This window comes from Urocitellus parryii, chromosome 1 (assembly GCF_045843805.1).
Source record: "Urocitellus parryii isolate mUroPar1 chromosome 1, mUroPar1.hap1, whole genome shotgun sequence".
Taxonomy (NCBI): domain Eukaryota; kingdom Metazoa; phylum Chordata; class Mammalia; order Rodentia; family Sciuridae; genus Urocitellus; species Urocitellus parryii.
In genome coordinates, this window is record NC_135531.1 from 245,383,083 (window position 1) to 245,397,184 (window position 14,102).

The following is a 14,102-nucleotide window of genomic DNA, read 5'->3' on the forward strand; positions in this document are numbered from 1 at the left end:
AACTAAATTAAACCAACCCTGCATATCAGGATCAAAGTCTGAGTATGACTTGAGAATATTATCATCAAGATGGCAATTTAGCAAGATCCTCAGGCAGGGTTTCTCAAAATGGTCAAAAAGTCTGCTTTGGAATCATCTGAGGTTCTTGCTAAATTGCAGATTCCAGGCCCTACATTGCACCTGCAGAATTTTAAACTTTGAAAATAGTGTCCAGAAATATCTTTTCTTCTTTTCCTTATAGATGGTGCAAAAATCCTAAGTATTCAACTCAAAAATAATTTTTTCAAATTCACATTCCCATATACCCACAACCAAGATCAAGACACGGAACAATTCCAGTGTTTATCAGAATACCTCATGTTCATTCTGTCTTCTGCCTCCCTTTCCCAAAGGAATAATGGGTCTATCATCACTGCTCATGTTTTTAAAAATTGATATATAAAACTTTCTATTATAAATCTAGTTGTGAAGGATGTAATTTGTGGTATACTTATATTGTAATTGTGCTTTGAAGTAATTTGTGTCAAAGTATTAATTGTAGAGTTAAAGAATAAAGCTATAATTTACATATCATAAAATTCACTCTTTTAAAGTTTACAATTCAGTGGTCTTTAGAAAATTCAAAAAGTTATACACCTATCATCATTATCTAATTCCAAATTATTCATCACTCCCCAAAGAAATTTGGTACCCATTAGCAGATACTTTCTCATTACTTTCTTCTACAGTCCCTGGCAAAACACTAATATACTTACTGTCTCTATTAATCCACTTAGCCTGGTCATTTCATATAAATGGAAACATGTGATACGTGATCTTTTGTGCCTGACTTTTTCACTTAGCATAAGGTTTTTTAGTTTTATCTTTGGTATAGGATATAGCAGTCTTCTGTCTCGGATGGAACAAAGTTCTGTTGTATGTATACACAATATTGTATTTGCTCATCAACTAATGGATATTTGCATTGTTTCCACTTTGGGGCTATTATGAATAATTATGCTGATAAGATTCATGTAGAAGTTTTGTGTGGACATATATCAATTTTGAGGGTGGGGGGTTATATAGGCAAGAGTGTAATCACTGAGTCACATGGTAACTATGTTTAACCTTTCACAAATTACCAGTTTTCCATATGACATTCCCACCAGCAATGTATGAGCATTACAATTATTTCACATTCTTATCAATACAGGTTCTTCATTTTGATTATAGTCATCCTAGTGGGTATGAGAGGTACTTCACTGCAGTTCAGATTTCCTAATGACAATCATACTGAGTATCCTTTCATGTGTTTACTGACCATTTGTGTCTCATCTTAGGAGAAATATCTATTCAAATCCAAACCCTCTGACCACTTTTAAGTTGGATTATTTGTCCTTTTGTTCAGTTGTAATAGTTTCTTATGCATTCTGGATACTGAACACTTATCAGATATATGATTTTCAAGTATTTTTTCTTATTTTATATATTGTCTTTTCACTTCATTGATAGTGTTCTTTGGAGCATGAAAATTTTAAATTTTGATGAAATCCCTTTATCTCTTTTGTCTCATATTTTTGCAGAATATCTGTGTGTAACAAGCAAACCAGATAATATACTCACTAAAGTTTGAGAGCCATGGAGAAGTCAAAGGAAATAAGAGTAAGCAGAGTAAGCCAGTTTTATATTTTCAAAATCATTTCATGTAATTATACTCAGTCCTCCAGTGTACTGACAATGTCTGGAAAGCAAGACACTTACCAGAGTCTCTGATATATATTTGGCCCTGAAGGAATCTTTCTTGAGTCAACCGAAATAAAGCACAAATTAAGAGTGTTGAGTTTAGTCACTTCTTATGTTTTGAAATGCTGACAAGGTACCAAACACTGTTGTCAGCATTGCAGATAACTCAGTGAAAAAAAGAAATCTCTTTCCCATAGCGCTTTTATCCTCTCAGAAGGAGATAGACACTAAACATAATAAGTAAATTATATCGTATGATAGAAGTTGATAAATGTTGGGAAACAAGGAAAATAAAATAGGATAGGAAAGACTGAACTGTGAGGGTGGGAGTGAAGTGTTAGGCTGTAGTATTGGATACGATGATCAGTGTAGAGCCCATGGAGGAGAAGAGATCCGATCAATGGCAGAGAGGGAACTACCCCAGAGGACCACTCTCAGGGTAAAAAGCATTCTAGGAAGAGTGAATAGCCAGAGTGTCTGTGAAGGGTGAATGGAGGTGGGAACAGGGGACAAATCTAAGAAGAAGAGGCACACATAGCCACTGGACTTTAATCCAGATTTCCTCCGAATGAAGTAGAGTGCTATTGTAATGTTTTAAGAAACTAAACTCATATTCTGAGATCTATATACCAAAATATGAAGTAGTCATTAAAAATTACATTGTTATAAACTTCATTAAATGCCCAAAGAATTCAACAGCCAGTGTCAAAACTCAATAATATGACATAAAAAGCAGTACAGAATCCGAAGAAGGCCAAAAGGTAATTATATCTACCACAAATATATAATAGCACATATGAACTACTCCCACCATTGGAAGAAAGCAATGACATGTAAAATCCCAAGTAACAAAATATGTTATGTATAGGAAGCCTACCTTCCTTCCTTTATATGCTCATTCACTGGTGTTTATTGAGTGTCTGTTATGTGCCAGACACTAGGAAAAGTAGTGAATAAATGAAAGTTGCTCTTCTCATAAAGTTTCTATTGTAACAAAGACAACTAGCAAGCAAAAAAATTTAGTACATGTCATGTGATGTTTAGGGTCATGAAGAAGAATAAAGCAAAGTAAGGAATAATGAAGCTATGGGGGATATATGGGTAAGATATAGGCCCCTTGGGAGCTAATCAGGTCATGGGGGCAGAGCTTTTGTAATGATTAATGTTCTATGAAGGATGAGCTCCCTACCCTGCCCTTCCACCATGTGAAGACACAGAGGGAAAGCACTATCTATGAACGAGGAGTCCCACAGGCCTTCCTCTGATACCACATTTGCCAGCCCACTGATACTGGACTTCCCAGCCTCCAGAAATGTGGGAAACAAATACCTAAGCCACCCAGTTTAAGGATCTTTGCTATAGTAGCCAAAACAAACTTAAGGGTCACTCCTTCAGTGAATTTAGTGTCACCTTCTTCTCTAGCTGCTCCTTCTCTCCAGTTTTCTGCATATTCTTACCACCCATAAAGCCCTCCAAACTGAGAGCCTGTACTCATGTCCCATGATGTAAGTTACAGTAAGTTATGACAAAAACCTGTCAGAATCTCCACATCATCCTTTTCCAAAGTACATATTTAGGGACTTAGTGTGGCCAAAGTTCCAAGTAGAGTGGATCATCACTTGGATATATATTTCAATGTGTAAGGATTTAGGAATTCAATTTGTATAGTTGAAATGTCTAAGAAACTAAATTTTCAAGAACTTTTAAAACATATGAGTCTGTAGCATATGGTTTCACTATAGTGACATACCCCCATTTTCCTGGTTTCTTAGCTACATTATTAAAATTAAAATTATAGTATTTATATATTAAAAATGGGTTAGGGTTAGACATTTTTTTCTCCCATTTCCCATAGTTTTGCTTTAAAAAATCAAGCTATTGTTTTGATGTATAAATTTTGTATTCTCTTTCCTCCCTTCCTCTACTATTTTTTTTTAAAAAATGCATTAGATATACCTATTCCTGAGAACTTAGATACATTTTTATAGAGATACTCTCAAACTATGAGCTTTCAAAATAGATTGCTTTATGGTTATTTTTTCTCCTCATCTAGTAATTCTACAAATAAAAATGCAAATAAATACATACACTTCTTTAAAAAACAACTTCTTAAAAGGTGTTCCATCTCATAATTTCTTGAAATCAAATTAACAAGGATTGAATCATCTAAATGAGATTGACTCAATACCTACTTTGAAATATCCTATAAATCAACAGAAATTCCTAAAAATGGAAGACTAAGCATTTTAAAAATTATAAATATCTTAGTATTATTTTTTTAATTATCTTGATCATTGGCCTTTGTAATGCCAAACAGCTAAATACATTTTCAACAATATTACCTGCTAATTTTTTTAACCTATTAGTTGGCACACTAAATTTTTGTCTCTTGTACAATCACATTTTAATAACATGGAGTTTTTACCTCATGAACCCAAAGACGTTTAATCACTCCTTCGGTTTCTGCTGTTTCTGGTCTCGACAAACAAACACCTTGAATGACACGGGAGAAATCACGAAGGTTGAACAAGTAGTGAGATTTAGCTGGAGTAGGCAAGAGATTCTTCATTGCTTCCTTATACAGAGTCATTGTGCCATTTACGATTTGTGTAGTCAAATCCAGAAATTCATCTGGAAATTTGTAACTTAAAGTTTTTTAAATGAAAAGAAAATATATTAGCAAATATAGAATTATGTTACATAAATGAGATTTAGCATGACCAACATCAAATTTCAATTAATTAAATCAATTTGATTCATTACACCTCCATTTTTTGTTATAAATAAGATTTTTACTTCTTTTAGGATTATTTTCCACTCCCTATTTTAGGTCTGAAAGAACCTTCTGAACTAAGCAGGATCAGTTTACTGGACTTAAACCTATTTAAGTAAGTGAACAGAAGAGCCAGCAAAGGCTATATGTAATCCCAAATCCAGTATGTACTAAATAAATGCTTTCTCTTACTCCTTGGCATTCTTAATTCCACGTAAATAGAATTCATAATGAACATTTATAAAATATATATTTTCAGAGAAAATAAAAAGTAAAAAAAATTTGTATGAAAAATTAGTAGAGAAAATAAAACGGACAAAGCATATGATAGGATTGAAAAAAAAACACAGTGAAAGAACAACCATTTGGAAAGATTAGCTATATTTAGTTTTTGGCTTGACAAAAAGCCAGCTGTCTCTTCTATCACCTCTGGATAAAGCAAGGAATGACAATTTCCCCAGAATGGGCATTGGCAGGGAGCTGCAACTTCTATTGCCCAGGTGAAGCATGAATCCCAGCCATCTAGGTATCTCCACATCTAGGGAAGAACATTTCCCCAAGAGACAGTCTTCAAGGCTATAATTCTGAAGCTTGGACACAGATAGCCCTGCAAACTCAAGAGTTCTACCAAAGGATATCAAAGTCACAACATAAACCTGGTACCTCTTTCCAGCACTAATGGTATTCCATCATAAAATTCAAAATACAAAATCAAATGTGGACATACAGAGCAGAATGTTCTAAACCCTTTGTAATGTTTAATGTGAATTGTCAATTTGATTGGATTAAGAGATGCCAAGGATTAAGAGGTTTATGGGTGTGTGTCAATGAGGGTGTGTCTAGGAATGGCTAGCATGTGTAATAGCCATTTGAAATGGAGACCCTCCCTAAGTGTGGGTAGCACTGACCAATAGGATAATGGCTTGAATGGAATAAAAGTTGAAAGAACAAGGAAGCAACAGCAGATGCAAGCTCAATTCTTCTTGAACAGGTTGTTGATTGCTGTTGGGATTTTCTGAGGCTATCAGACTCATGCTTCTTCACTCTTCCAAAGCAGACTTTGCCAATGATTCCATAGAAGCCTTTAGTCTCAATAGCACCATTGATCCCTCTTGTTCTGGGGCTTCAGACTCTTGGATTGTGCAACTATCGGTTCTTCTAGCTTTCCAGCTAGCAGATGGCCATTGTGGACTATCCAGCTTCTGGTTGTGTAAACCAATCTGAAGAACCTATCCACTCGCCTCCCTCTTCTTTTAAATTTTTTTTAGATGTTGATGGACTTTTACTTTATTCATTTATTAGATGTGATGCTTAGAATTGAACCTAAGGCCTCACATATGCTAGGCTAGTGCTCTACCACTGAGCCACAACTCCAGCCCCATAAATCCCCTTTTTAAATTATATTTCCTGTTGACTCTGTTCCTTGAGAGAACCCTGACTAATACACCCTTTGCAGTATATTTCATACTGGGAGGGCAGGAGGAATGAAGGGGAGAAATTTTATCTGTTACCATTTCTGTGCCTAGGGATGCTTTCATGGAAACTTTTAAGAAGTATTTCTTACATTGATAGGTTTCTAAAAACTTTATATCTCTTAGTGGAAAAAACACTGAAACCTCAAATCACTTACCATATTTTCAAATGCCAGGTTAAGATTTTAGAAAAGATTGTAAACATGGATTTATCACTAAATTCATTGATTGTTACGATATTGAAATGTCTCATAAATCGAGGAGTTACTGGATTTCGGCCACCACCTAAATATTAAAAAGGATAACTTTTAACAATGTTACTAGAATAAACCAGAGTATTTTATCCAGTACTTTACAGTTTGAAATAACTTGAAAGATCACAAATTCACAGCACATAAAAAGTTAAAAGTAATGTTCATGAAACCATGACATCAAAACTAGTTTCCTATTAAACTTAAGATATTGTTTTTCTAGTTGAATTATTTGAATGAGCTCAACTATATATAATCTTGGGTCAGGTCTATGTTTAAAAGGAATTCACACCAACAGAAAGAGCCATTGGGCATGTTCTTCATGGTTCACAGTCCAAAGGAGTAAACTGTAAACAGTCTCATTACAATTCAATATTGGTATATTATACATTAATATAACCTTGAGAAATCTGACTGATTAAACTTTAAAAGGGTATTTACCATGTAGCTGAAATTCCATACAACCATGGCATATGGCCTAATTTTTCCCCTCCATCTAGAAATCAATTTCCCTAAGACTAGATTATATAGTACATGCAGCTACTTCGCTGCCTAATTGTATTTTTAAAAACTGGAGATTATCTCACATTCATAAAATAGTGATTACATTTTCAAATATGATGCTTTAATAAGTGACTTACATTTTCAAATATGATGCTTTAATAAGTGACTTAAATTTTAACAAACCATTTTTAAAAATTCTATCCTTTTAAAAATATATATGGCTGGGGTGTAACTCTGTGATAGAGCATATACTTATCCTGCAGGCTAAGGGTTTGATCCCTAGCACCACAAATAAAATTGATAAAATAGACATATTGCATTTTCTTTCTAAACATTTGGTAAAGAAGTGATTTTTTTAGTGTATTATGTATGTATGTATGTGTTTTTGGTATTGGGGATTTAATCTGGATGCTTTACTACTGAACTATACACCCAGCCTGTTTTTATATTTTAAAAACTGTTTTAAATTTTGAGACAGATCTTACTAAGTTGTTCAGGGCTTCACTAAGTTGCTAAGGCTGGTCTTGAACTTGTGATCCTCCTGTCTCAACCTCTTGAGCACTTGGATTGCAGGCGTGCGCCACTGCACCTGGCTAAGAAGTGATTTTCAAAGCATATAATGTTTTTGTTTTAAGTGTACAGATACATATTTTATATTTGTTTAAGGCAAGATAAATCTACTTTGTGTCTTATCACCATGTTGTTTCTGAAAACACGTCTAATGTGTGAGACCATATACCTGTAACTGGGAATAATGGGCCTATAAATCAAAACAGTTATATATGTCTATGAATTTATAGACATATTAAACTTACCTGGGAAAGTTTAAGGAGGTGGTTAAAGGATTGGAGAAGAAAATTGAGAGATCATTTTTACCCTAGCTTTGTTTCCAAACCTTTCTCCCAGAGAATATTCAGAAATGGTGTATTTTTTAGAGAATGGGGTCCCAGGGGAAGATACCTCATGGATTCCACCTACTGTTCTGTCCAGTGCCTGAGTAGGTAGGAAAATATAGCCATATGAGTACAAATGACTAGCTTGGGACAAAATAGAACAGAAGTCTGAGACCCAGGAGTCACATAGATTTTTATTTAGTTATTTTTAAAGTGTTCAAAGTGGCCCAGGGAGTTTTCGGAGAGCAGTTGCTGACTCAGAGCTAACAGTCCATGTTAAACATTAGATAGAGGTTAGGGTTAGGAGGAAAAATACCAGAGAGATTCCCTGAAATGGTATATTGAGAGAAGAAATTTTTAAAAAATAGAATACCAGCTTGAAGTCAGGAAAACAGTTAAAGATCTCTAGTTAGTTGAATCAAGCCATTTTAAACATTTTAGGATAATTTTTTCTCCCTACATAGAGATTCCTTTGAGTTTATAAATTTCTCTTGGATAATGTAAAGAATCTTTAAGGGTTAATTCTTTTGACCATTTCCTACTTAAATTTTCTTAGAGGCCTAAATCCAGAAAATTCTATCTTTAAATATATATATGGCTGGAGTGTAACTCTAAATCCAGAGACTGATGAGAATGGAACTTACATGGGGGTGGGAAAAGATGATGTCTGAAGCAAGGACATTCTACCCAGTTCAAGACTTAAGGGATGAAATAGAGGGAAGCAAGAGCTGCCCAAGGGGGATTCATCTGGGTTCTCAGAAAGTAGGGATAGGAAATGGGAAGCCAAGTCCCAGAAATTAGGAGAGGAAGGGATTTAAAAGAGTTGGTGGGCAAATGGCCCAATCAAGTTCTCTCACTTTATAGAAATAGTAATTATGGTACATACCATGAGGTCACAGAGGACACACATGGAAACATACACATAAAATACCGTAACTCATATTGTCCAACTCAATTTCTCTTTCTTTCTCCAGTTATGTCTTTATATATAGCCAGAATGATTTTCTATCTTAATAATCACTTATTAGAATATATACCTGGAGGTCCCATAGCACACATGATCTGAATGTCCACTAGTTTAATCATAGAACAATCTTTTAAGTCATACCAATTCCAGTGGTCTAACCATTGCCTAAGTAACTCAATGGGAGGTTGAGCTCCATATACCTCCCTAGCAGGCATATTGACATCATCTACAAATACAATCTAGGAATGAAAAGAGAAGAGGTATTAGAAAAAATGAATTAAGATAGCATCCTATTATGTAAACAAGTTGAGGTGAATTATTTTCATAGGTGAGAAGTGAAGCTTTCTTTCCGAAACAAGAATAATATTTTTAACTTTAATAGAATACAGAGATTATTTTTCCTTATTCCTTGTTCCTCTAAGACGAGGGAGACCTTCTCATTATTAATCTTTATAGGTTAGTAGTTTAGGATTCACTAATCTTCTCATATTTTTTGATTTACCATATACCTTGTCTTTTTTCCTAGTAGAAAAATTCATTAAAATAGATGAAAAAGGTGTGACTTTTAGATATAATCTTTAGTGGTGAGTGTTAGTATCACAAGGGTATTTCTTTGCAGATAAGTCAACTGGTAACTGAGTTGGTTAAAGATCTAGAAAAGCAAGCAGCAAAGACCTGCTGAGTAAAATTGTTAGTTAATGAATTAATAGTGTAAATAAATTCTCAAGTGTATGTTCTATTTTCAATTCAAAGTAATATTGTTTATTTATTTATTTTTAATTCTAATTTGTTATATATGACAACAGAATGCATTATAATTCATATTACATAGAGACAGCACAATTTTTCCTATCTCTGGTTGTACACAAAGTAGAGCACACCATTGGTGTCTTCATACATGTACTTACAGTAATGATGCCCATCTCATTCCACTATTTTTCCTATCCCCATGCCCCTTGCCTTCCCCTCCCTCCCCTTTGCTCTATCTAGAGTTCGTCTAATCCTCCCATGCTCCCCCCAACCTCAAAGGGATATTGTTTATTTTAAAAATCTAGATGTTTAGTGTACATACAAATACAACCAGTTTTAAGAAAATTTTAATTAAAAATTTGTGGTGAAAAACTAGGAAAGATGTCAGTCCTTAGTATATTTGGTTTCCTTGTTCTGATTGCAGACATGTACATAAGTAGGACTTATATTGTACTATGAGTATAAAAACAGAAAGCCATTACCATTCTCTTGCCCAAAGGAGGACCAAAAACTCCCTTTCTTCTTTTGTCCAATTTTGACATGATAATGTTCTGAGTTTGAGCTGCTGTAGTTTGTGCTGAGAAGTTAATTATCAGAGGTTTGTAGATTTCCTTATTAAGATGATTTAAAAGAAAATTCTACATAACAGGAAATAATAAAGTGAGCCAGAGTTGAAATTATATTTTGGCATTTCAGAATAAATACAAAGCATCATTGTTGACAGACTTGAATTTGAACCCTACCTGTCACAACAATGTAAAAAGAGATAAAGTCAAAAGGAATAAGTTACCATGCAAAAGGAGTGTCTCTATCTGTCCAGGTTCCTTGCATGTGTTTTCTGATTTCCACAACCACCATGAAGAGTACATGCTCCTCCTTAACATAAAGTCATAGGGACTCAGAGGTTAGGAAACTTGCCTCTGATCTCAGACATGGACAAGAATCCATCCTGCTGTTTTTCTCTTTCTGGACCAGTTTTCTTCTTAGAACTAGCATATTGTCTTTCTACTTATGTATTAAGTTATCTTTCTGTATGTAGTTTCAAAATGGAATTTGCTAAAAAGCAGGTGGAATTGCAATGGTTCTTAATCAAGATGTATGACAGGGACAAGGAATACCAGAATTTCCTGACCAGCTCTTCAAAGTGTATTCACCTGTCCTTACCATTCCTAAACTCTCCTCTCAAGAGTTCTCTATAGGGCTACTCTCCCCAGGGCCAACTTATTAGAAAAATCTTCATTAAATCACATCTTCTTAATGAGTACTACTATCTGCTACTTACTTTTATGAATAAGGAAGGGGAAAAGGTGAGGTTGTTTTTTTTTTTCACCTGTTCCAAAATTTATTTTAAGTGCTTCTAGCATTCAGCTTTATTGTATATGTTACTACATTATTAACCCAAAATCTCACATGGCAAAACATTTTAAGCATTTTCCCCCTTTCATAAACACAATTACATGCTAAACATGCCTTTAATTAAGCAAGTGAAAAATTTTGAAAGCACAATCAAAATCTTAACTTATTTATCATAGCAACACTTATATTTTAAAAAGGAATTGGTATGTTCCCATTAATAACTACATTCAGCACATACATGCCAGTCCCTGTCATGAGGTAGAGCAGATAAAAGAAAATGAACAATACAGGAGGGTCAAGCGCTGATCAGAAATTGTAAAATTAGGGCTAACTTTTGTGGGGACAAGTACATGGAGTACTGCATACATGGCATATGTTAAAGTGTCTGAGTGCAATCCACTCCCCCGTGCTAGGTGTGTGAGCGGCAAACCGGTTACCTTGTAGGTACAGCCCTGGGCATGAGGCCATGTGTTGCAGTCCCTGCCCTTGCTCCATGGCCTGCTCCTTGATTGGTTGTTGCAAGGACAGTTGGCCAGAAATTGCATTGGTGGCTGCCTGTAATCTGCTTAGCTACTGCCTGACCATATATACATGGTAACTGCGAAATAAAATCAGACCTTCTTCCTGCCTGGTCTCCAGAGGTTTGAATAGAGACACCACATCCGGAGGTTTGAATAGGTCCACCCTATTCTGTGGACCTCCTTGTTGGACGAGAGAATGAGCCCACGCAAACTTTCACTCATTTCAACCATCCAGCAGGAGCTACTTTTTATTTTTATTTAAAATTATTTTATTTTACATAAAATGAACACAGTCTAAAATGAAGGTTTTAAAGACCTTTGAATAACTTGTTTTCCTATCTGTGATTGACCATTAGATTAGCAAAAAGTAGCAAGTGTGAAGTTTAGAATAAAAACAGGAGTAGGTATATTTTCATGATTTTATGATTAAAATGTCTTTCTTATGATTATATAATTAAAATGTAAATGAGAGATTATTTCAAGAGAAAAAAGGTTTGAAAACAAGTGATTTTTTTGTACTTTAAAATGACTATTCTGAGCAGCTACTATAATAAACTGATATTTTACATGTCTGAGTAAAGCCAACTCACATTTTCCATATTTTTGGCCTAAAACTCTAAACAATTATTTTACTTTTTTTGCTCACATGGCATACAGTGCAAATATTTTTATTACAACAAAATTTTCAGCTAATAATGGCAGTCATAGTCATAACCAATATGTCTTTTCAGATGGAAGGAAGGATAGACAAATGGAACAAGACTGAACATGATGTTCAACACACGCATAAGTCAGGGCATAGTAAGTTTGGCAATGAGACCATTTAAAAGCAGAGGTAAGTCTAACTATCATAAATATGAATAGTAATACAAACAATCCAAGTGTAATTATTATTTTAAAGTGACTAAAAGTTGAAGAATGAAATTAAGAAGAGCAAAACAGATTTTTAAAAATCTCAGTCTTCTAGAAGACGATAAAGGAAACAGGGATTAGGTAGCAGTATTGCAGCCTTATATAGCTAACTGGGTAGGGAAGGAAGTCAGGAGGAGAGCCCTGTCATTCATAGTATCGATAATTTTAAAACGGGATTTAGGGAAAAAGTTATATTTGAGAAAAAGACTTCAATTATTTACAATAGGTTTAAACAATGCTGATAGAATTGTAAAGTTTATGTAACATCCTAAATCAATATGAAAAAAATAAATACGCCACCATGCCAATGGATTAACATTTTCAAAAGAGTATAAAAAATGGAAAGAATACAGAAAAATCACTCATTATCAAGAATTTACGTATCTGAGATCAATTTGCCTTCTAATAGAAAAAAAAGACTCAAAGTAAGCATACAAATAAGAAATGCAGCAATATGTTGAATCTAAGTGATTCAGACAAGCTTAAAGTACAAAAAAAAAAAAAAAAGCAAAAATACACCATGTAAAAGAAAACTGTTGGAGCAGTGATCTGAACCATAGTATCTGATTCTCCTGTGGCAGGAGCTGTGTGCCTAGGATGGGAACTTCCTGTGCAAAGGTACAGATCAAGACTGTCCAATTGCTATGGTGACACCCTGCTTTAAGGATGTTCTGTGGTAGGCATGGCTCTATCAGTTTTGACCTTAAGTTTATAGACACCAGTTGCTAGAGGTAGAGAATTAAGAGCATAAGAATGATAATTATAATTGGCTTCCCAGTACTTTGTCCTTCAGCCTGCCTGTTTTGAAGAAAATTTCTCACAGAAAACCCTTTTGATGATAAAATCTATATAATAAATGTGCTGAGTTAGCTCTGTGTCATTATACCTCCATCAGAGGGTAATGTCCCACTTGGTCTCAGCTTTGTCTCTATGGGTGTCTGTTTGTCTTTTCTAATCCCCAATATCCCCTCAATGGTTTCTGAATTAACGGCCATGCTGGTTGTAGCAGAAAGTAAAAAGAATCTAACCAAAGAGGACAATTAATATAGTATGGTCCTGTGTATTGATCATGTAAAAAACCAGACCATTATCAAAAGTTTTTTGTAATTCCCAAAAGTTGAGAGTCATTGACTAAAACATTTCTAAATAACTACATTTTTACCATTGTGCCATAAAAATTATATGGATAAAATTTATGTTTTTATAAGCTATCATTAGACAAGTCCTGCTTTTCAGTTTAAATATATCTCTTACAATTATTCCACATATAAAATTCCATTTAGCCCACTGAAAAAATGACTATTTTTATGTTCATATATTAAACTGTTGAAACTAATTATATACCTATAAAACTATTTTTTTCAATTTGATTATCAAATTATGTTAATTAAAATTATTCTATAAAATCTATGTAGCTATGTGAAAAGAAAAATACTCATTACAACAGAGCTGAGCTGCAAATTAGAAATAATCATAATGAATACTAAATATTGTATTTGTTAGCAATTCTTTTAAGTTAACCATTAACAATGTGGATTATGTGAAATTATAGACTCCTTCCTGTCACAGGATTTTAAACTTCTTCAATATATTTGCTCATAATCAGTGTCTTTAGTAAATGTCTTTCTTTGTTGTAGAGTGTCATAATTTATTACATTTTAATGTAATCTACAACTAAAATACTACTTATATTTCATTATTTAAAATCTAAATATCTAGATATATAATAATTTTAATGAAAATCACTGGAAACATTAAATTTTCTGCTTAATCACTTCAATAAGAAAAACTGTAAATACATACAAAATTTCATTAAGCATCTTATTTGTATAAATTTTCAATGAGGGCTGGGGATATAGCTCAGTTGGTAGAGTGCTTGCCTTGCATACACAAGGTCTTAGGTTCAATCCCCAGTACCCCCCCCCCCACACACACACACACATAAAATTCAATGAAATTACTTTATAGAAAGGTATCTAGC

General features: G+C 34.0%; 1 protein-coding gene across 1 annotated transcript in view; it reads right to left on the bottom strand.

Moving 5' to 3' along the window:
* The window catches only part of Dnah7 (dynein axonemal heavy chain 7), a 282,698-nt gene that overhangs the window by 118,611 nt on the left and 149,985 nt on the right, over positions 1–14,102 (bottom strand). Inside the window, exons 35-38 of the mRNA XM_026408842.2 lie at positions 9,815–9,970; positions 8,653–8,821; positions 6,126–6,252; positions 4,148–4,367 (exon numbers count right to left, since the gene is read on the bottom strand). Of these exons, the coding sequence (XP_026264627.2) occupies positions 4,148–4,367; positions 6,126–6,252; positions 8,653–8,821; positions 9,815–9,970 (672 nt within the window). The remainder of the gene's footprint in view (positions 1–4,147; positions 4,368–6,125; positions 6,253–8,652; positions 8,822–9,814; positions 9,971–14,102) is intronic.